This window comes from Ranitomeya variabilis, chromosome 6 (assembly GCF_051348905.1).
Source record: "Ranitomeya variabilis isolate aRanVar5 chromosome 6, aRanVar5.hap1, whole genome shotgun sequence".
Taxonomy (NCBI): domain Eukaryota; kingdom Metazoa; phylum Chordata; class Amphibia; order Anura; family Dendrobatidae; genus Ranitomeya; species Ranitomeya variabilis.
In genome coordinates, this window is record NC_135237.1 from 38934381 (window position 1) to 38959226 (window position 24846).

Here is a 24846-nt window from a genome sequence, read left to right on the forward strand (position 1 = left end):
AGGCTTATCATACTCCATTGCTTTTACAATCCATATTAGATATTTTAGAAGGCACACGGAGGTTTCCAAGCATCACACAATGGCGCATAATGTGTCCCTGTCACCAGCGCACAATGGCGGCAGCTATTTTCGAGAAGCGTAAACATTTCCCAGCCAATTAAAGGTTTCCCCCTCCCCCGATATTTTATGACAGATGTGCCTACAAGCACAAGACACTGACCCATCTTTTTCCCGTGTTAGTAGCACTTAAGGGGTTGTTTCATGAAGACGACCCCTCTCTCGATGCCTCATTAAGGCACATGGACTGCCATTAATGTATTCTGGTATTTCTTGGCTACATTTATTGTACGAGTGGATTCATTTCAGTATATACTTCAAGGGAGCCAAGCTGCAATACCCCAGACAACATGGCCTGCAGTGTCACGGTTTCAGGAAACACAAAAGCAGCCATGTTTTTTCTCCTGCTGTACAACATCTGGTTGCTATAGGCCATACAGGCACTGGGATAGTTGGCATGTGATTTTCCTTCATAACTTTGGCGAGGGCACACTGAGGTCATAAGTTCCTGTCGGATACATAGGGGCAGATTTATGGGTGCCTAGAAAACACTTGTGGCACCTAGCAACCAATCCCAGCACAGCTTTCATTTCATATTCTGCTCTTGAAAAATGAAACCTGCACTGTGATTGGTTGCTATTGGCAACAACAACCTTGTTTTCATAAATCTGCCTTACAGGCCTCAATTTCCCAAAATAGGTTCAAAGAAATTACCTTCGTCCATACAGTGACTGTGTGACAACAGGGCCTCTATAACACAACCCTTACACATATCACTATGGCTAAATTTTAACAAAATCAATATCTGCACAAAATACAACATTTATTCTTTATTACCCGTCAGAAATATACTTTTTTTTTTTAAAGTATTTAGTCTAAAAATAAAACTGATGTGTATGTTCGTGAACTATGCTTTTATATACATAACTACAAGAGTAGGTCACCCTCCCCAGGTCCAGACCTTGGTCATCAACACTGCTCTGGTCTCGGTGTTTTTTTTTTGTGTCTGGATGTGTGACAGCACTCTAATAGCTTACATCACCGCTGCAACCAATCACTGAGCTCATGGGCTCTGATTATGTAGACAGTATTAGACACTACGCTCAGTGAATGGCTGCAGCGCTGATGTGAGCACTGCTGCAGTCAAATAACCGGAGATCGGAGAGCAGGCGCTGTACCTAGGGCGGACAAGCACCTGCTGGGATTCTTACCTTAGGTGTATAAAAGTATTTGGGGTCCACATGGAAAATGTCTTTTTTTAACATACAAAAGTGAACATACCCTTAAAATTTCTGGATTTTTTTGTCAGTGATACCACATAAGATGAAAGAATATATACTGATTATAAAGAGGAGGCCAACAAGATGAATGTACAAAAACAAACACTCATTTATACAGGAGGGTTAAATAACAGGATTTTGTCAAGTTTTGCAAAAAGGATGCACACACAATATACAGATATAGAAACTGGATGTATAGTTACTGCATGGTATAGATTATTCAGCGAGCTGCACGTAAAGAGATTTATCTCCCACATACACACATTGTGTGATTATATATTTTTATTATATTTCACGCTCTGCATTGCAAAGTGTAAAATTTGCATTGAATTCCAGCACAATTTCAGAAGCGTGCAGATGGGATTAAGGCAGAATTCAGACATCTGGAAAAAAAAAACAACTGTCCGTGTAGAGATTATGATCTAAGGACCAGGCGCAGGTCTCTAAACCCGAAAAAAAAAGAAAAAACAGCTTTATAGACAGATGAGGCTGTTGGGTTCAGATCGGGAGTTTAGCGGCAAGACAATACATCACAAAACGTATAAAATCTCATCTTATTAGTTATTACGCAGAGGAATCTCTGCACGCAATAAAAATCTGTAGCAAACCACAATATGTGAATGTACCCCAAACATGCATCCGAGCAGGTTACAGTACAATCCATATACCGTACATTCGATGTGAACAAATTCTCATCATCATGCTGCGGCTTTTCCGGATGGAAACTGAGCGCAGGGCAGCTTTCTAGATCTGCACCACTTGTCAATTTTTGTTGGAGATTTTACACCTTCAAATATAACGGGGTAAAATCTGCATCATTGTCTATGGGACTGCTGGAGAAACCAGAGAACAGCGCTCGGCTATTTCCAGCAGTCCCATTGACAATAAATAAAGTTGATGTACAGCATTCTTCCCATCGCTCCGCTGAGGATTGGACTTGCACAGTCCAGTTCCCAGGCTCCATAGCCCCATTCTTGGGGTCACTGGGGGTACCAGCAGTCAGACTTCCAGCGATTGGCAAGTTATTCCCCATCCTATGGGTGTGGGGGAAGGGTAACTTACCATCTTGGGAATATATCTTTAATAAACTTATAAGGAACACTTTAGGCTTGCAATATCTGCATGTTAGACAGAATTAGTAAATCTGACCCTATTTTACCTAGACAGTGAAAATATGCCATGTTTATCACAGCGGTGCAGGCTGGATGACAGGTTTGGTGCATCTTGCTAGAAATATTGGACACTTATGGATAACTTTGGCTTACTTAGCATTAATATATTGATGCATTTTAAGCCGTACCTCATTTTCCCCCCCAGACACAGCTTGTTATCAGACAAGGTGCAAGATGCCAATAAAACATATGTACTGAAAGTTATGCATGACACTTTTTTTTTTTTTTAAATGAGGGGGTGAAGACAAAACCTGTGTCATGTCCCATCACCACAAAAATCTCCGTTGCCATCTAGAATGGAGAATCCATTGCAGATTCGATCACATTTGATGTGAAAATTCCCAACAAAACCATGTTCACCTTGGCACCGATGTTCCGGATCTGGCAACGTGTTGCCGTTTCACTTTATAATGAAAACCCAAAAATGAACGGCGCCTAGGACAGCATAAACCTTTTTGGCAATGTGAGACCCTTTAAAGCAACTGATTTTATAAAACTTTTAAAAAGTTTTATAATCCCAGAAATACTTTTAAAAATGTTCTCCAAATGGACCTATTTATCCTGCATTACTGTGTAGCACTGGGCTACTGAACAATCACAGACCTAGACAGTATTTTCACATCGTCTTAAAAAATACTTTCCATCTTGTAGACATCTTCCAGTAGTCAGCGGTTACCTTGTACCAGCCAGATCGTGCCCATTGAAGACATCCACGTTCCACTGAAGACCACGACAGTCACCCACACTAGTGCGCACATTCCCTGTACGGCTTTTATTGCGTATAGTTCAGTCTGCAGTCCTGCACTTTACATCACCTCCACGTACTCTATCACGACCGCTGACGAGCAGCGGCATCAGTTCACCGGCAGTTACCAAACAGGACATCGGTGAGGAGTCAGATGAAAAAACATTCAAAAGTTTTTAAACGCATTACTGCTCACTATTGAGCTTGCGGAAAAAGGATTTTCCAAATTCGTAAGTACTGATCATTATGGCACAGGCGGGCGCAATCTTGATTAAGCGAGGACTCAAACCTGCAAAAGGGAAAAGAGAAACTCAATATTGCAGACACATGCAGCGCAGCACAAATCATTCAAGGGTTTGTCCAGTCATATTGATGATCTAGCATTAGATGGGGGGGGGTCCAACACCTGACGGCCCCACCGTTCAGCTGCTAAGTTAAAGTGCTTGCACCCCCTACCAAAAAAAAAAAAAGGTGAGGTTTCCAATATATTTAGTGCAAGTACCATGTTCTCAGGTCGGGCTCTAGATTTATGGAGAATGGCGTCATACCATTTCCCCTTAGAAGTCAACCTCCTTTACCCACCCGGCATATTGTAGACTAATAATGCCACCAATGGCACCAATAGAGAGACAAGCGACATTTCTAGTCAGTCACAATAAGCCAAAATCTCACACGGTGAATAATAAGGTCACAAACTACCTTTAAAGAGTTCAATAACTTTTCCACCATTATTCTTTATTTTCAGAAAGCTGGATACCCCTTTAAAAAAATCTATATAGCACCACACATGTGAGCAGCAGGGTTCACTGAGACAAGTTGAAACCACTGTTCCACCATTAAAAAAAAAAAAAAAGTTCTGCCTTAAAAGTTTGTGCAATTATTTAACCTTACAATTTTTGGCGCCCCCTGGTGTTCATATTCCATGATGAGAATATTCACCCTGTGAGGCCATAGGTTGGGACTATCAATGCTCATTTTTGGTTTCGCTCCTTGGGCTCTGTTCACGGTGGATCAATTCCAGGTGTATATAGAATGGCAACCAGTAGGATTCAATTCCAATATTTTATTTATTTTATTCTTAATTTCAGGGACTTCAAAGTCTCCGATTGCCAAAAACAGCATGAACTCCCACCCTAATCTCCCTGATAAGTCAGTGGATCCTAAGGCTATGTTCACACGCTGCGGATTTTGCTGCGGATCCGCAGCGTTTCTGCAGCTGCGGATCCGAAGCAGTTTCCTATGAGTTTACAGTACAATGTAAACCTATGGGAAACAAAATCCGCAGTGCACATGCTGCGGAAAAAAACGCGTGGAAAAGCCGCGGTTTATTTTCCGCAGCATGTCAATTCTTTTTGCGGATTCCGCTGTGGGTTTCCACCTGGGCCAATAGAAATCTGCAGGTGAAAACTGCAAAAGAAACTGCGATAAATCCGCAGTAAAAACAGCAGCGGTTTTGCACTGCGGATTTATCAAATCCGCAGTGTGGGCACATAGCCTTAAAGTGTTTTTAGGGTCTGCAGTATCATAAATCCGACACTGCACCGCAGAGAGAAGCCATGACATATGTACAGTGCTAAGTGACTGCGGCGCCACCTACTGACAACCATGTGAATTACTAGTGCGCAGCACACGTGGAGCAACTAAGAAAAAGAAAAAAAAAAAAATTCCAGTAAAACTCACCTGCAAAAAGACCCCGAAAGCCGTTCTCGGATATTATCGTATGCATAATCTTCCAAGTCGAGGTAGATCTTTTCTGTGCACCTTTATTGAAAAAAAAAAAAAAAAAAAACATTAAAAATTCTAGCAGCATTTTAAAGCAGATGAGGTTCATTGTCTGCACATATACATTACCTTGGAAAATTAGATTTAATTCAGGCGTAGCATTACTGAACTTAATGACTAGTCTGTACAGTAGTTGGACTCACTCCAACACTCGGATTCCCAGAGAGGGCACATATGTTGGAACACCAGGGGGCGCAATATCAAGTATAAAACAATACACACAGGAGAGGGCTATATTTTTTAATTTTATTTCTTTTAGTGATTCCAATTGGAAAATTTACAGCTTTGCGAGATGTAACAAAAAAGTAAAAAAAAAAAGAAACCACATCAAATGACAAAAAGAAAAAAAAAAGTCAATTCATACCACTTGAAGCAAGAGATAGAGCTCCGGCACTTACTTTTTAACACTTCTAGTTCGCCAATTTCGATTTGTCTTCTAGTCTTCACGACATCAAATGGTAAAGTTACGATAGCGGCAAACTAAGAAACAAAGCAGAACCCATCGTGAATCAACCGCCTGCTCACGGTTCAGAGACACTGGGGAAGGGAAGGGTGATTAACTAGGACTCCCACCAATTACTAGAATTAAAAGGGAATCCGTCAGCAGGTTTTTGATAGTTAGTCTGAAAGCAGCCCAATAAAGGGCAAGGGAGCCCGATTCCAGGCTTGTGTCACTTAGTAGGCTATGTACTATAGTTTCAATACAATCAGTTTTATCAGCAGGGGATTATCACTGCAGGACTAGGTCTCATGTTCCAGGCTGTCCAGCTAATATTTCTAGCCCTGCCCCACCCCACTGATTGGCACAGGAAGCTGTCAGCGAGGGGTGTCAGCGGGGTTATTCAGAGCTCAGCATTCTGATCACTGCTACAGGGATTCTATCAAAACTGCACCAAGCAGCCCAGTAAATAACACATCATTGAAATCAGGGTCTCTGCTCCTACATCATGCTACTCTCAGATTATATAAACTGCTGACAGATTCCATTTAAACAGCTATTGCTTTGCCCCTTTGGATTAACTTGTAAACAGGTCACGTCAGCTCTCCTTGTGGTAAAGATTGGAATTCTGTTTTTTCCTGATCCTGAGATACAAATCTTATGTAACCATTGGTAAAGGCAGCACTTTTTGGTCTCGTCCGTGAGAGCATTTGGCTCTCTATATTAGAAATAAGCTCGTAAATGGGTTTAATTATTTTTTTTTTCTATGGCAGAGACTTCCTGTTCCCTCCAGTGAGTGAGCACAGGTGCAAATATTATTTTTACATATAAGAGGAACAAGACTGGAAAACCTTTTAATAGTGGATAAATTTATAGACGCGCACTTACTTCTGTTTCCTATACTGTATAGCTGCAGAAATTCCACATAGCAAATCCCCAGTGGAGCTTACAATCTAATTTGGAGTGTAGAAGTCATAATAATAATACTAATAATATATAACTTACTGATCCAGATATGGCCCCGGATGCAAAACAAATTGCCAACGTTGGTTCCGCTTTGTTATATCTCTTGCAAAGCAATTTTCTTCCAAGCTCATAGTTATACCAGTACATCGCTGCAAGGGAAAGGACAGAAATGTGCTGTCACTAAGGATAAATAATATGTAGCAGAATAGTGAGTGCAGCTCTGGAGTATAATACAGGATGTAACTCAGGATCAGTAATGTAATATATGTACACAGTGACTGCACCAGCAGAATAGTGAGTGCAGCTCTGGGGTATAATACAGGATGTAACTCAGGATCAGTAATGTATGTACACAGTGACTGCACCAGCAGAATAGTGAGTGCAGCTCTGGAGTATAATACAGGATGTAACTCAGGATCAGTAATGTAATATATGTACACTGTGACTGCACCAGCAGAATAGTGAATGCAGCTCTGGAGTATAATACATCTGGTTTCTCCATTTGAGACATACAGCTACCTGAGAAGGGAACGTCCCGCAGGATGGTGGGGCCCCATCCTTTCCACAGGGACAGCCAGCCTTCATTGGCCACAGAGGTCCGGATATAAGACGTCAGCTCCTTGTAGGACAGCGGGCGAGATTGCATGTTCGTCCTGATCAGCTCCAATGGGCTGATGAGAGTGGCTGAGCCCACTGAGGAACAGGAATAAAGCAGAAGTCTTTATTATTTTGTCTTTGCAATGGTTTCAATGGTTTCTAAAAAACGAGAGATGCTCGTCGTGACCGGTGGAGCCAAAGGCTGCATCAATTCCAGTAGAACAGCGCAGACGTCGCAATATGCACCAAATGTATTAAATTTGAGCTTCTTACTCCAGTGGGCGCTTGTTCAGACCGATATGTGATAATAGGGGCAGCAGCACGGTGGCTCAGTGGTTAGCACAGCAGCCTTGTAGTGCTGGAGTCCTGGGTTCAAACCCCACTAAGGACAACATCTGCAAAGAGTTTGTATGTTCTCTCCGTGTTTGCGTGGGTTTCCTCCGGGTTCTCCGGTTTCCTCCCACATTCCAAAGACATACTGATAGGGAATTTAGATTGTGAGCCCCATCGGGGACACTGATGATAATGTGTGCAAAAACTGTAAAGTACTGCGGAATATGTTAGCGCTATATAAAAATAAAGATTATTTATTATTATAAATGAAGTGCCTGAATTGTGATTTTTCTCCTGGAAATTCATGAAAAAAAATTGGTCCTAGCATTGCCCTTGTAAAAAGGAGAGGTATCTACAGTTTGACAATGTAGGGACAGGCTCCATTGACAGGAGTAAATATGCACGTACAGCTGTCAATTCATTTGCAGGAGGAACAAAAATGGAGGAACAGAATTTAAAAAGGAAAAACAAAGTACAAATAATATACCGTATATTACATGAAGAATACAGCCATTTGTTAACACAGACCGTCATGTCGGGGGGTGAGCGTCCAGTGGTTGGCAGCACTTACATCTGGCTGTGGCCCCGGCGATGAGGCACGCCGTCTCTGCACTGGTCACACGGTGGATCAGGACGTCTCGGATTTGGTCATAGCAGGTGAAGTAGATGGCAGTCGCTGGTATCGCCATTACTCTGTGGATACAAATTACTGTAAAGCAATATTCATAGAAACTAAATTACAGTAAGAGGACAAAGATGTAATATCAGCAAATGCCTCTCCAATTAGAGGTATAGTATCGTCGTTCTGATTAGCCATGTAGTATAGTTCTTTTGATTAGCTATGTTGTTTACCCCATGTTCAGGCAATTGCAGTAGCTTTGGTATCCATGGTTACGACCACTAACAATTAACAGTCACTGTATGAGTGGTCATTGACCATGGACACCCAAGCTACTGCAATGCCCTGCACATGGGGTAAGTGACATAGCTAATCAAAAGAACTATACTACATTTCTAATAGTGATCACAGCATTTAGAAGGCTGGGAGAGGGAGGGGGCTCCCTTTCTCATCCGATCGGGGCCCGATGATTGCCCTGACCGCAGTTGCCATGACACAATGACCTTTTGATCTGTCAGCTATGGAGCTGCTTAGTCCGTGCCCGGAGCATGGCCTCAGAGGCTTCATTCACACTTGTGTAAGAAATCGGTCCCGTTGTCATCCATGAGAGTGGGACGATTTTTTTCCCCTCACTTCTCATCTGTATACAATCAGTTTTTCACTCCACAGAAGCTGTCATTTTTTTTTTTACAGTTTCCCATCTTACAGAATTGTAATGTATCTGTAAAAATCAGACCATACTGATGGTCCGAACGGCATGCAATTTATTTTTTTTTTCCCACACCCATCTGATTTCGGAGTGAAATCGCAGCATGCGGAATACAGCGGAGAAAAAAAATAAATAAAATACACACAGATCTGCACGGCCTCATTGAAAAACATTGGTCAGTGTGCAATCTGATTTTTTCAGTTCTACATGCAAGTGTGAGCGAACCCGAAAACTGACAGGTACAATGCCAGTGATCAGAGTAATAAAAGTTAAAGTATCAAATAAAGACTTAAAAAAAAAAAAAAAGATTCAGAGAAAATTATACAAACAAATATGGCTCGTTAAAGGGTCGACATTGACTGTTAGGATTGCTACTTCCAATAGGTGGCACTAGAGTTCTAGTCATCTTCCTCTCTGAAGAGACAATTTACAAACAAATATTATTATTATTTATTATTATAGTGCCATTTATTCCATGGTGCTTTAGGCTACTTTCACACTAGCGTCGAGCACAGCGTCGCTATGCGTCGTTTTGTAGAAAAAACGCATCCTGCAAAAGTGCTTCCAGGATGCGTTTTTTCTGCATAGACTTGCATTAGCGACGCATTGCCACACGTCGCAACCGTCGTGCGACGGTTGCGTTGCACCGTCGCCACTAAAAAAAACGTTGCTTGTAACGTTTTTTGGTGCGTTGAGACCGTCTTTACCGACCGCGCATGCGCATCCGGAACTCTGCCCCCGCCTCCCCGCACCTCACAATGGGGCAGCGGATGCGTTGAAAAACTGCATCCGCTGCCCCCGTTGTGCGGCACTTGCACAGTATGCGTCGGTGCGGAACAATCTGATCTATAAAACGGTCACACTAGTTAACCCCTTCAGTGAACACCGTAGGAAACAATAAAAAGTGGCAGAATAAAAAAAAAAGCTTTTTCATCAAATTGCCCTAAAAAAGTTAAATAAAATGCAATCAAAAAGACGAATGAGGGAAAAAAAAAAAAAAAAAAAAAGATATAGCTCTCAGAATGGTGCGGCGACCTGCGCCGAACACAACAAGTTGTATTTTGGTGCTGTCGTACCAACGTCAAAACGACACATGCGGAGGCATCCGCATACACTGGCACGGCCTGCATACCTAATAGGGTACGCACACCGCATGCCGACGTAGGCGGAGCTGACCGGAGGAGGAGTGGCGGTGGACGGAGCTTCACAGAGGACGTACGCAGCCCTCCGCAGCACCGCCATCCACAAATGTGAAACCAGCCTTAGATCGGGGTTTCTGTGTAATTTTCTGAAATAGGCGATTCAGACGATTCCCTATATTGAGGCAGACGGAGGCACTGTGGACGCCATAGGACCTGTGATCCAGTGGTGTTCGTCTTTTTAGGAGAGAATTTTAGCCACAATTTCAATATTTTCACAAATAAACTAAAAAAAAAAAAAAATTTGACCTAAATTTACCACTATCCTAAAGTACAATGTGTCACGAAAATTTCAGAATCACTGAGATTCGGTGAAGCCTTCAAGAGTGATTGCCACAAAGTGACAATGGTCAGAATTGTAAAAATTTGGCCTGGACAGGAAGGTGAAAACAGGCTTGGGGGTGAAGGGTTTAATAAATATTTACTTAGGCCGTGGATTTTTTTTTTTTGGGGAGTGGCACTTACAATGTGGGTGGGAGCCCACTCCAAAGAGACCGAATGCCTTCATTTCTGACAATTTGTACGAAAGCATCCTAAAAAAAAAAAAAAAAAAATTATAAATAAAATAAGAAAACACGCATCACAAAAGAAACATTAACATAGGATACTCATCATTTAGATAAAATGGAAAAAAAATAAAACCATGCGGAAAATATGAGAATATACAGTCACTTGTCCACAATGCTTAACTATCGCAAAATCGCTGAATTAAAGACACTACAAAATTTTCTCCACCAAGTCCCTTGAAGAAGCGGGGCGAAACGCGTGTTAAGTTGGAGGGACGCTGTGCTTTGCGAGTCTGCTGGCCTTTAGCTAACATTTAGTTGCTATGTTCATTAAGTTGATTTATTACTCAAATATTGGGATTGCATCTACAGTAATATTATCCTTAGCAGTACTATTAGGTTATTAACGATTAATGTATGTCCTTTCACTGTTACAAACATTACACTATTAATGTAGTCCCATTTGTAAGTGTTCATTTCTTTCTGTCCTGAGCAGTATCTTATCTCATATCGCAGGTTATGGTAAGTTACTGATATTCCTGAAGTGTCTCCTAGTTGTGTTATTCCTTTACCATTAGGACTGCCTATGTTTAATTAATAATTAGTAAAAAAAAGTCTGAAGTCAGTCTGTGTGACTGCAGAACTGTGACAGTGTGCAGTGAGCCACAGTCACGATCTGCATATTTGAAGTCACATGCCGACTAGCAGCATTCGGTTTCTGTAAATCCTCTTATATTGAGAAAAGCAGAATGAGACTAGTTGGCATGTGACTGCCCTTTTGCGAGAGAATCATGATTGTGATTCTGACTGCAGTCACAATGACAACACACTTTAATCCCAAGCCTGGACAACCCCTTTAACTCTATGGTCTCTGTTACCTTCACTGGCGTGTGCTTCAAAATGTGACTGTGGCAGCTAATGACTGTGTGACGCCAAGTGGGGTCAAGACAAATGCCCACAAAATGGGAATTGGACAAGTATGGTAATTATTATTGCAACCCATGTCAGTAGCGGAACAGCGTAAACCTGAATCTCACCGCGGTTCCTGAGAATCGCCCCGGCACTTTGTACCACGCTTTGCTGTTCCCGTTCAGACACACGCACAGGTGATCCATCAGTCCATTGCAATAGACGAAGCATTTACCTATAGAGGACAAGAGGAAATAAATTTTGGCTATGTACATATGTTGTTTCCTGAAACAATAGGGAGTGATCACGCAGGGGTAGAAAAAAAAAAACAACCCCAGGAAGGTCAGGACAGGTTTTGAACACAGCTATGAAATTATATATTATTCAGAGTTGTTTTTTTAATTTTTGGTCTGAATCTCCCGGGCTTCAATAGATGGCAGTGACATTCAGTAGGACCCCTGGTGCCATGGTAGTAACCCATCGGCAAACAATGGCGCTGCAGTGGGAATGATGAGCGCCACTTATATAGTTCTCATTCATTAACATTCAATGCACAGGAGAGGAAATGCAAAATGAGTAGAATATTGGAGTTTTCGGAGGCGACAGACTCTTTTCAGGGTCCGTCCATGCACGGGTGTAATAATTACCTTTCGTGAAAGGTTTGCTTTGAGCTTGAAGACGAATCTTTACAACATCCAAAGGCGTTACTAAAAAAGGAAATGATGAAAACTGGTAACGTACATATTACGTGAGGACACTCAGACAGGAGAAAATGCATGGACTGAATACTTACCAAAGAGCGATGTAAGCAAAGCACCTGCAGAGGAAGCCATCATCTGCTGGAAAGGCGTGATGTTGGTAGACGCCAGCGCTGGTTCATCCTCAGCCTTCATTTTATCTATGAAAGGATTAAAATATTAAAAATATAAAAAAATACTGTATATATATTTTATGTGCGAGACTGGATGGACGCCAACAAGTAAAAGCTCCCCCTCTGTCGCTCTCAGGGAACACATTTGAGTGTAAAGGGAAGCAATCATCAGAAAATGGTTTACATCAGGTTTTATGTTACATGCATCTTTAAAAAAAAAATGTCATACCACAATTTTTAATTTAAAAAAACAGAAATCTTGCAATTTTCACACTTCCCAGTGGAGTTTTTAAAGACTCAAGCTTCACGTCCTTCCAGGAAAAGTTTTCAGCAGGCTCATTATCATCAGAGGCAGCAATGCAATGACAGGTAACATCTTTATACAAAACTGATAACACAAGTTCCACCAGACACTATAGGTGATGTCACAGCTCACCTGCTCCTCCTCCCTTCATAATAACCATTGCACACGCTCATTAGATGCTTCAATGCAAAAGATAAGGTCAGAATCTGACAATTGTGACTATGTACATATGTTGTTGCCTGAAACAATAGGGAGTATAAAAATAAAACCCAGGGAACAGTTTGATGGGTTTTTTTATTATTTTTTTTAATACAGATTGTAATAAAAATAAAAAAACGGTGTCATTACAAACACCACTTGCAGCTCTGCTGATAGCGGTCAGCTCTTCTCGAACCTCTTCCCCCCCCCACACTGAAAGTATCAAGAGCTACAAGAGGTGTTTGTAACACATAGATCTGCTCTACAAAAGAGCTGCCAGCAGTCAGAAGATTGAGGAAAGCAGGTTGTCATTACATGCCTTATAGGAAGCAAGATTGTTCTGACCTTCTCTGGGGACGCTTTTTTTTTCTCCCCTACATGACGCCTCTTGCCTATGATTGGTCAACGTCATACAGGGGATAAAGTGACCACCTCCAGCGAAGAATCTCTGCTAACGCCCGCCTTGGACTTCTCACAAAATTATAACCTAACCTTTACTAGCCAATATCTCTGCAATGGACTTAGCCCTGTGAAAGGGGCTTTCATTAACGTTCTCTACCTCGTGGCATTCGTCAAGAATGGTGCACAAAAACCATTCTTGTTAATTACCTGCCAGACGTATACGACCATGCCAAGGTTGACGGTCGCCAGTTCTGCAGCATCGCAGAACAGGATACATAAGTGAGAAAGCCCTTTAACTCATTTCTCCTTTTTACCTGTCATAGTTGGGTGATGACCCATAGAGGCCACCATCAGAGATGGCACTGAGGTTGTCACCCAGCTTTCGTGCAGCTCTAAAGAGGATATTTGGATAACAGCTGCATGACAACCCCGAGTTGCTGGAATCGTGGCACAACTGGTTGTCGCCCAGCCTTCCTAGAAAAAAAACAGGTGTAGCAGTTTAATCAGAACCCAAAGTATCTCTGTTAACCCCTTCATGACCTTAGGATTTTCCGTTTTTCCGTGTTCATTTTTCGCTCCCCTCCTTCCCAGAACCTTAACTTTTTTATTTTTCTGTCAATATGGCCATGTGAGGGCTTATTTTTTGCAGGACGCGTTGTACTTTTGAACCACATCATTGGTTTTACCATGTGGTGTACTAGAAAACGGGAAAAAAATTCCAAGTGCGGTGAAATTGCAAAAAAAGTGCAAACCCATGCGTGTTTTTTGTTTGGCTTTTTTGCTAGGTTCACTAAATGCTAAAACTGTGATTCTCCAGGTCAGTACGAGTTCATAGAGAACAAACATGTCTAGGTTATTTTTTATCTAAGTGGTGAAAAAAAAATCCAAACTTTGCTAAATAAAAAAAAACAAAAAAAAATTGCGCCATTTTCCGATACCCGTAGCGTCTCCATTTTTCATGATCTGGGGTCGGTTGAGGGCTTATTTTTTTGCGTGCTGAGCTGGCGTTTTTAATGATACAATTTTGGTGCAGATACGTTCTTTTGATCGCCCATTATTGCATTTTAATGCAATGTCGCGGGGACCAAAAAAAAATTAATTTTGGCGTTTAAATTTTTTTCTCGCCACGCCGTTTAGTGATCAGGTTAATCCTTTTTTTTTTTTTATTGATCGGGCGATTCTGAACTCAGCGATACCAAATGTGTATATTTGATTTTTATTGTTTTATTTTGAATGGGGCGAAAGGGGGGTGATTCAAACTTTTATATTTTTTTTATTTTTTTTTTACTTTTGCCATGCTTCAATAGCCTCCATTTGAGGCTAGAAGCTGGCATAGCCTGATCGGCTCTGCTACATAGCTGCGATCATCAGATCGCTCCTACGTAGCTTAATTACAGGCCAGCTATGAGCGCCGACCACAGGGTGGCGCTCACAGCAAGCCGGCATCAGCAACCATAGAGGTCTCAAGGACCTCTATGGTTACTATCCTGACGCATCGCTGACCCCCGATCATGTGACTGGGGTCGGTGATGAGCACATTTCCGGCGCGCGGCCGGAGGCGGTAGTTAAATGGCGCTGTCCGTGTTTGACAGCGGCATTCAACTAGTTAATAGCGGCGTGTGGATCGCGATTCCACTCTCCGCTATTGCGGGCACATGTCAGCTGTACAAAACAGCTGACGTGTCGCGGCTTTGATGTGGGCTCACCGCCGGAGCCCGAATCAAAGCAGGGGATCCGACCTCAGAAGTACTATCCCGTCCGAGGTCAGAAAGGGGTTAATAGACGACTTTTATAACAAGGACCATTAACAACTGGTTACTGTGTAGAATTGCTCAATAACTTTTTTTTTTTGGCAAGAAGCAGGCGGGAGGAAAGTTCACATAAGGAATGCAATCTTTATAGCAGGGTCCGGCAAATAAACCAAACCGCTTCATATCAAAAAGGCACATAATATCCAGGCACGCAGAGCGAGTTGCTTCCTCCAGCACTATTGCTACTGGCACTATCTGCCTGCCCAGCCATTTTTTTTTAATTCCTACATCAACTCTGAAAAATATCACCAAATACAGAACTTGTGCTGGGGGTCAGTCACAGCTCAGGATCTCTCAGTTGCTGTCATGCATTATAACAGTGTTCCCCAACACATCAATCTAGTGGTAAAGGAACTTTACTCAGCAGAGCTGGTGCCAGCACCCAACTAACCCAGCCAAGTGCCAGGGGCCACCCAACCTATTAGGCTCTGTGTGATCTGCCTGTATGGAGCAGACTCGAAAGCTATGAGGTTACCAACGGTGCTGTACAGCCGGCACCTGAGTAACTGCTGAGATCGGAGCAAGCCTCGATCATGGGCTAAATGCCACAGTCAATCACAACAGCCACAGAGAGGGCTTGGAAATGGGCGACGTGTGAAAAAATAACAAACAAGGCGGCCCCATTAGCAAAGTGAACGTTCACGAATCTCACTACAACCTGTTACTCAAGGATACTGGATCTGGAGGCGGTGTTGGGTCACAAGGTTGTTCCTTACTGGAGTCTTTGGACCTCTGGCTGGTCTTACTTCCGCTCTTACTCGTGTGACTGCCACCGCTGTGATCACGTCTTTGATCATGCGGCTGACGCTGCTGCGGTGGGTCCTGCTGCTGCTGCTTCTCCATCATAGAAGAGAACTGGAGCATCACAACCTCCACCTCTGTGTGCAGCACGACAAGGCCTACCTACCATCTTGTGAATAGACGTGTGCGCACAGACATGAGCAGCTTGTTAGCAGCAGATCATGCTAAACCCTTTACTGCCCACGCTCGCCTACCGCATCGGTCATTTAAAGCCCTGGGCTGGCTCTTCCAGGCCCGACTCACAGGTGCCATGGTCGGGCAAGCTGCTCTTCCAGCCACTGGGTCAGACCTGGGACATTCTTTCATCTGCACATTCTTGAGGTCTCCCATCAAGGACAGGAAACCAAACTGATGCAGAGAAGAGGCTTCGCCCTTTTCATTTTTCTTCAGTAGGTGTCCTGTCCTGGATGGATGAATCCTCTCTCAGGTGCTGCTGTCATGGGTGAAGGGGGGGGAAATATAAATGAATTAAAAAAAAAAAAAAATATATATATATATATATATATATATTCCACTTCCGTCTGGACGTACTCGAATCCCAGAATCCACTGCACCACGCCGGAAGTACGCAGACCGCCATATTGCAATACCCAGGCCCTTGCGCAGTACCACCAGCGGGTCATCGCCGGACTCCCCCACCACTGGGATCCTGGCCGCTGCACATTATATTACACACACATATTATATAATACACACATTTATATTATATATTACACAGACACACTACACACATATATTATATATTACACGCAGACACACACATATTATATATTACCCCTTCCCACCGCTGGAATCCCAACATCACCACCCTCCTGATGCGATAGCATTGGGCCTCCATCTAGTGTAATATGTATATATATATATATATATATATATATATATATATATATACACACACACACACACACACATATATATATATTTTTTTTTTTACAACAGACAAGAAAATATAAAAATCTAAAAAACTAAATATATATTTATTTGCCTGACCCAATAGGAGACAGCAAGAAAAAGAGAAAGAAAAAAACTCTTAAAATTAAATCTTTTAAAACATGTGTGAAGCCTTCAAACTACTACCATTCATCCAATATAGTAGTAAATTGTAAAATATTCTTTAGTAAGAATTTACCTTTGAAAAAAAATAGAGGCAGCGCACCATTTAGAAAAGGATGTTATGACTTAGTAGCCTGTTAGGGCACAACTACCTCTCGGTTCTTTTGAGAATATAGATCTATCCTTTGGAAAATGAGAAAAAAATTGAGATTGAAGTGAGAACCTGTGGGACTCTGTCACATACACCTGCCATTACTGGGCTTTGTCCGGCCCACGTTACATAACACACATCACCAGATGGAATTGCAAGTGTAGCACTACAAGTCCCAGCATGCTGTCCTGCCACATGTTGCATGCACTGTACCTTCCACCTCTTGCAGTCAGCTGCGGCACCTGGGATCATTGGCTGCTGTGACCCCGCTCCCTCGCCCTGTGGATGACCCCTCTGCAGCATGTGGGGCACAGGACACGCCGCCTGTTGTAATGCACTGCAACACGCACACCCACCTAGGGGCAGCACGTGAGCAGCTGCCGCCATGTTTGAAATGGGCATATAATGTAGTTATCAGCCACTGTAACGTCCAGTAAACGAAGAGACCACACACGTTCTCACGTTATACCTGCCTCCGATTGATCGAAAAGAACGGAGTGCCTGTTGGCAAGAAAACGTCTCTGCTCCACGCCAAAGAAAGATCGCTGTGCCCCACACAAAAATGGCCGCGCAGCTGTCATCAGACCTGTCACATGACGCGAGGGTGGTACCTCATTGGCTGGTCTCTTGACATTTGCTCCTGTGTATGTCAGTCAGTATTCTATCAAGCAGATTCGCTGCGGAAGATTCTAATAGATTTCCTTCATACCAAAGTTTCATACAAAGTTTTGGGGGTTTCTGCCTTATTGTTTGGTTTTTTTGTTTTTTTTTGTTTTTTTTTAACACCATTAATTCCCTTTCCATTTGATTCATGTGAAGTTTGTATTTTGCTCTAAATGCGGCTTTTGAACAGGAAACAACAACAAAAAAATTGTTGAAATGAACTGTTAAACCAACTGGAGGCTTCAGTGACACAAAGGTTTTGTTGAGGTTTTCTTGTTGGGAGGTATTTTTATTTTTTTATTCTTGCAATTTTTAAAATTTTTTTTAATTTTTCAAATATTTCTGAAACCTTATAGAAAAATGTATGCAAAAAAAGGGGCCGTACGTAGAGCACGCTGCTGATTTTTTTCCTTTCAAATTTACATGTCCTCATGAACTGGAGCCTGGTAAAAGTTCCCACGCTCGAGTTCATATGAGGACATCCAGCAGGGGGCGCCTCACCGCGACTCAAGGTAACTCCAGGTCACCCCGCTTTCCATTCATTCCCGGGGGTTTTACAGTCACGAGCACTGCTTTAGCACAGCTCCTGGCTGTAAAATGATTTAACCCCTTCAGATGGATTTACTTCGTGGGACTTGACCTGAGCGACGGAAGGTATGAGATATTGTTGTTTTTTTATTTTTCCTTTGTTACAGAACGAGGGTCTTCAGGTGAATTACCAGTATAATAAAATATTACCACACCCTGTGTCTTTATTTCATTAAAATACTTTTTTAAAAATGTGTGTGTGTTTTATTAACCATTTCGTACTATTGGATTAATAATGGAGAGGTGTCATAATTGACGCCTCTCCATTATTAATCTGGCTTAATGTCACCTTACAATAGCAAGGTGACATTAACCCTTCATTACCCCATATCCCACCGCTACACGGGAGTGGGAAGAGAGTGGCCAAGTGCCAGAATAGGCGCATCTTCCAGATGTGCCTTTTCTGGGGTGGCTGGGGGCAGATGTTTTTAGCCAGGGGGGGGGGCAATAACCATGGTCCCTCTCTAGGCTATTAATATCTGCCCTCAGTCACCGGCTTTACCACTCTGGCGGAGAAAATTGCGTGGGAGCCCACGCCAATTTTGTCCGCGATTTAACCCTTTATTTTACAAGCTACAGCGCCCACATTTTGCACATACACACTACTAACATTAGTAGTGTGGAATATGCAAAAAAAAAGGGATATGTGATGGTTTACTGTATGTAATCATGTCTCATATCCTGTCGGGTTTGGGAAGGAGAAATGAAAAGCCGGCAATTGAATTACCGGCTCTTCACTTATCTCTCGCCGAATTAAATATAAATACAGTATATATATATATATATATATATATATATATATGTATATATATGTGTGTGTGTGTCTCAATGACATATATATATATATATATATATATATATATATATATATATACATACTGTATACATGTTTTAACGAACATTTGAGCACATAAATCCATTAGATGTCGGTTTTGCGAGCCTGCGAGAAAATATCGCAGTACGGATGCCATACGGATTACATACGTAGGATGCCATGCGCAAAATACGCTGCCACACCCTGCCTACAGATGACATACGGATCACTATTTTTGGAACATTTCTGCGTATTACGGCCGTAAAATACGGACCGTATTTTCATACGCTGAGTGTGACGCCGGCCTAAGGCCGGTTTTACACGTCAGTGATTCCGGTACGTGAGGTGTCAGTTTTCTCACGTACCGGAGACACTGACACACGTAGACACATTAAAATCAATGTGTCTCTGCACATGTCAGCGTGTTTTCGCGGACCGTGTGTCCGCGTGCAAAACACGGAGACATGTCAGTGTTCGTGGGAAAGCACGGATCACACGGACCCATTAAAGTCAATGGGTCCGTGTAAAACACGTACCGCACACGGATGCTGTCCGTGTGCAGTCCGTGTGCCGTGCAGGAGACAGCGCTACAGTAAGCGCTGCCCCCCCCCCAGCGTGGTGCTGAAGCCCCCATTCATTTCTTCTCTCCAGCAGCGTTTATTTCTACGGCAAAAAAAAAACAAAATACAATGATTTTTCATTTCTTCTCTCCAGCGAACGCTGCTGGGGAGAAGGAATGAATTTCGGCTTCAGCACCAGATGCAGGGGACAGCGCTTACTGTATCGCTGTCTCCTGCACGGTCCGTGTGGTACCCAGTCGGCACACGGGCGGCACACGGCTGCTGCACGTGTGCCACACTGATGTGCCACATGAGCTCACGGACACACGGACACGGATAACTCCGGTACCGATTTTTCCGGTACCGGAATTATCTGGACGTGTGGGACAGGCCTAAGGCTGTGAGAGCACAATGAGCTTCTGGCGAGTCTTTGATGCTGAGTATTTTCGTTGTGGAAAACAACGCAGCGTCGTACAGTTCCAACAAAGCGCACGAGATTTATAGAAATCTCATGCCTGCTGTCATTTATCTTTTTATGCTGCATAAGCTGTGGTGCGGGTTTCAAATCTCCAGCATGTCAGTTTCTCTTGCGGTTACTCTGAGTTTTATGTGGAGTTTTCCCCATAAAATTGCATTAGATATGGATATTCTGTAGGTAAAAAAAAAATGCACTAAAAAAACACAATGAAAAAAAAAACTGCAAGTAATCTAATTTCTTTAGTAGGTGCAGAAAATCAGCAACATCACCAAAAACTTAGGCCGGCCTCACACTCAGCGTATGTAAATACGGTCCGTTTTTTACGGCCGTAATACGTAGAAAAGTCCCCAAAATAGTGATCCGTATGTCATCCGTAGGCAGGGTGTGTCAGCGTATTTTGCGCATGGCATCCTCCGTATGTAATCCGTATGGCATCCGTACTGCGATATTTTCTCGCGGGCTTGCAAAACCGACATCTAATGGATTTATGTGCTCAAATGTTCGTTAAAACATATATACAGTATATATATATATATATATATATATATATATATATATATATATATATGTCATTGAGACACATATATATATTCTGTATTTATATTTAATTCAGCGCGATATACCGGGTATGTGAAAAGCCGGTAATTCAATTGCCGGCTTTTCATTTCTCCTTCACAAACCCGACATGATATGAGACATGGTTTACATACAGTAAACCATCTCATATCCCTTTTTTTTTGCATATTCCACACTACTAATGTTAGTAGTGTGTATGTGCAAAATTTGGGCACTGTAGCTTGTAAAATAAAGGGTTAAATGGCGGAAAAAATTGGCGTGGGCTCCTGCGCAATTTTCTCCGCCAGAGTGGTAAAGCCAGTGACTGAGGGCAGATATTAATAGCCTAGAGAGGGTCCATGGTTATTGGCCCCCCCTGGCTACAAACATCTGCCCCCAGCCACCCCAGAAAAGGCACATCTGGAAGATGCGCCTATTCTGGCACTTGGCCACTCTCTTCCCACTCCCGTGTAGCCGTGGGATATGGGGTAATGAAGGGTTAATGTCACCTTGCTATTGTAAGGTGACATTAAGACAGATTAATAATGGAGAGGCGTCAGTTATGACACCTATCCATTATTAATCCAATTGTATGAAAGGGTTAACAAAACACACACACATTATTAACAAGTATTTTAATGAAATAAACACACAGGTTGTTTTAATATTTTATTGCTCTCTCAATCCACCTGAAGACCCTCGCTCTGAAAAATAATAAACCAACAATATACATACCTTCAGATGATCTGTCACATCCCACGAAGTAAATCCATCTGAAGGGGTTAAATCATTTTACAGCCAGGAGCTGTGCTAATGCACTCGCTCTTGCCTGTAAACCCCCGGGTACTGAAAGGAAAGCTGGGTGATCTGTACTTTCCTTGAGTCGCGGTGATGCGCCCTCTGCTGGATGTCCTCATATGAACTCGAGCGTGGGAACTTTTCCAAGGCTCCAGTTCATGAGGACATCCAGCAGAGGGCGCATCACCGCAACTCAAGGTAAGTACAGATCATCCTGCTTTCCTTTCTGTACCCGGGGGTTTACAGGCACCAGCGAGTGCATTAGCACAGCTCCTGGCTGTAAAATGATTTAACCCCTTCAGATGGATTTACTTCGTGGGATGAGACAGATCATCTGAAGGTATGTATATTGTTGGTTTATTATTTTTCAGAGCGAGGGTCTTCAGGTGGATTGAGAGAGCAATAAAATATTAAAACAACCTGTGTGTTTATTTCATTAAAATACTTTTTAATAATGTGTGTGTGTTTTTTTAACCCTTTCATACAATTGGATTAATAATGAATAGGTGTCATAATTGACACCTCTCCATTATTAATCTGGCTTAATGTCAGATGTTAAAGGTGACATTAACCCTTCATTACCCCATATCCCACCGCTACACGGGAATGGGAAGAGAGTGGCCAAGTGCCAGAATAGGCACATCTTCCAGATGTGCCTTTTCTGGGGTGGCTGGGGGCAGATGTTTGTAGCCAGGGGGGGGCCAATAACCATGGACCCTCTCTAGGCTATTAATATCTGCCCTCAGTCACTGGCTTTACCACTCTGGCGGAGAAAATTGCGCGGGAGCCCACGCCAATTTTTTTCCGCCATTTAACCCTTTATTTTAGCAGCTACAGCACCCAAATTTTGCACATACACACTACTAACATTAGTAGTGTGGAATATGCAAAAAAAAAGGGATATGAGATGGTTTACTGTATGTAAACCATGTCTCATATCATGTCGGGTTTGTGAAGGAGAAATGAAAAGCCGGCAATTGAATTACCGGCTTTTCACTAACACCGCTGCGTATTTCTCGCAAGTCACACTGCTGGTCCGTGTGGAATCCGTATTTTTCTCTCCCCCATAGACTTTCATTGGCGATTTTTTTGCGCAATACGGTGACAAACGCAGCATGCTGCGATTTTCTACGGCTGTACAAGACCGTATATTACGGATGCGTAATATACGGCAGATAGGAGCTGGGCCATAGAGAATCATTGGGCCATGTGTAATGCGTATTTTACGGACGTAGTTTATGCGCTCATACGTCCGTAAAACTCGCTAGTGTGAGGCCGGCCTTATCGTGGGAACGTAGCAGAAAAAAGCACAGTGGGCATGACATTTCTATAAATCTCATCCACTTTGCTGGATCTGGAAGGGTACGTGCACACAATCAGTAAATGCTGCAAGTTGGATGCTACGTACTTGTGCAGTGTCCAACCCGCAGCGTCCAGATGTTACATCATAGTTGATGGGATTTTAAGAAATCCCATATCCACTATGCGTGCACAGACACCCAAACACACTGCTCGGGTTTCAGGCAGCATGCATCAGCCATCTTATAAGGGTATGTGTCCACGTTCAGGAAACGCTGAGTTTTTGACGCAGCGTTGAGCAGCATGCATAAAAAACGCAGCGTCCAGATGTTACAGCATAGTGGAGGGGATTTCATGAAATCCTGTCTCCACTATGCAGTAAAAGACGCATGCGGCACACCCGAGAAAACTCACATGCGGCGCGTCTTTTAAGAACGCAGCATGTTCTTACATTGCAGAAAAAACTCAAGGACAACGCAGGTGACCTGCCAGTGACCTCAGGTGCAGATTTGGTCAGGATTTTACCTGCATAAAATCCTGACCGAATCCTGAAGCAATCCTGAACGTGGACACATACCCTTAAAAGATGCACCGCATGTGAGTTTTCTCGGGTGTGCCGCATGCGTCTTTTACTTCATAGTGGAGACAGGATTTCATGAAATCCCCTCCACTATGCTGTAACATCTGGACGCTGCGTTTTTTATGCATGCTGCTCAACGCTGCGTCAAAAACTCAGCGTTTCCTGAACGTGGACGCATACCCTAACGCTCAAATAAGGAAAATCACTTTTATTCTTTTCTATTACATAATTACATCCAAAAAATGTACATGGTAAATAGTTTTTTTTCTTAGAATACATACATTTGGTTTTCAAAGGTTTCTCATCCTGATCTGCTTAGAACAGTAGATTCAAATTCTAATGCATTTTTCAATATGTTCGTCAGGTCCCTGGTTTGTGTTTTTACATACAAGTTAATGGATATAGTGAGAGCATTCACATACTTACATACATCATTTCTCTGCCTTTTCTGTATACATTTGTGCTTCTTCGGATACTTTGTTATACCATATATTAATTTAAGCAGTACATTAAAATATCCTGAAGAGTGGTATATGGCACACGTTCTGTATCCCAAATACAAGAGCCAATGTCGGCCAAATGGATCCATTTTTGGAATTAACAGGTTAATATTCCAAGAAACAGGTCTAACATTTGAGGCACCAAAATGTGTGTTGGCCAGTGATTGATCTGGGCCCCACTACCATGTTGATTTTTCCCTCCCCATTTTGGGTTAGGCCCCTTTCCCACTGCGTTCTTCCCCACGTTCAGTGGTTCCATCGGGGCAGTGGTGTACCTAGAGTCCGATGGGCCCTGCTACAAAATTTGGACCTGAGCCCCCACCATGTTGGTCAGATGTATGAACCCTTGTAACGTTCTAAATCCTACAAATCCATATATGTTTCCCATACCCTTCATTATGTAGTAATGTCCACCATTCTGGTAGTCTTCTTGGAATATATGTCCCCAATCGTGGTATAAATGTCTTCCTTCCTGGTATATATGTTCCTCTTATATGTACGTCCCCAGTACGTCCCCAGTCCTGAGCCCCTTCCTGATATATACAGTATATATATATATATATATATATATATATATATATATATATATATATATTGTGGAGATCAGACTGAAAGAATCCATTGTGTCTTTCTCCTGAGACATCTGGCTTATTTCAAGAAACTTAAGCAAAGTTGACATTTCCTTTTATGGACGCATTCCTTCTTGACTATTGTAACCTTTTACCTACATACCAGAAGTTGAACCTTATCTCTAGTATAGACTGTTTTTGTAAAAGGATGTGAAATATGAGCGCTTGTGCGCATGTCTGTAAATGTATGACTCTTTTCTATAAAAAGGAGGGGGTAGAGCCCAGTGAGTCAGACGTGCTCCTGGGCTTCCCCTGTATATGAACACACAACCTTTTGTGCTGCGTGTCATTTCACTCGGATCCCTACCTCTAGTAAGCCAGGGACTGAGAAGGACTTAACATTACTTTGGCGCACCGAACAGGGACCTGAGGTGAGAGTATTTGCTCGAGATTTACCTGCGGATACGGACAACGGAGATCTGGGATAATGGACGGCAAATGAACTGAAAAACCTGGCCAGGTAAGAGACATTATTAGT

General features: G+C 42.6%; 1 protein-coding gene across 4 annotated transcripts in view; it reads right to left on the reverse strand.

The window, feature by feature from the left end:
- Positions 1-956: 956 nt before the first annotated feature.
- SLC25A40 (solute carrier family 25 member 40) overlaps positions 957-24846 on the reverse strand; it is a 93169-nt gene continuing 69279 nt past the window's right edge. The window contains exons 1-12 of one of the 4 annotated variants that reach the window (XM_077268270.1): positions 16830-17000; positions 13403-13562; positions 12107-12211; positions 11961-12020; positions 11442-11548; positions 10364-10431; positions 7943-8064; positions 6961-7134; positions 6481-6590; positions 5435-5516; positions 4935-5015; positions 957-3543 (exon numbers count right to left, since the gene is read on the reverse strand). In XM_077268270.1, the coding sequence (XP_077124385.1) occupies positions 3440-3543; positions 4935-5015; positions 5435-5516; positions 6481-6590; positions 6961-7134; positions 7943-8064; positions 10364-10431; positions 11442-11548; positions 11961-12020; positions 12107-12211; positions 13403-13562; positions 16830-16859 (1203 nt within the window). In that variant the 5' untranslated portion in view covers positions 16860-17000 and the 3' untranslated portion in view covers positions 957-3439. Of the gene's footprint in view, positions 3544-4934; positions 5016-5434; positions 5517-6480; positions 6591-6960; positions 7135-7942; positions 8065-10363; positions 10432-11441; positions 11549-11960; positions 12021-12106; positions 12212-13402; positions 13563-16829; positions 17001-17117; positions 17275-17373; positions 17462-24846 lie in introns of those variants that run through there. The other 3 variants (XM_077268271.1, XM_077268273.1, XM_077268272.1) reach the window with 3 other exon arrangements.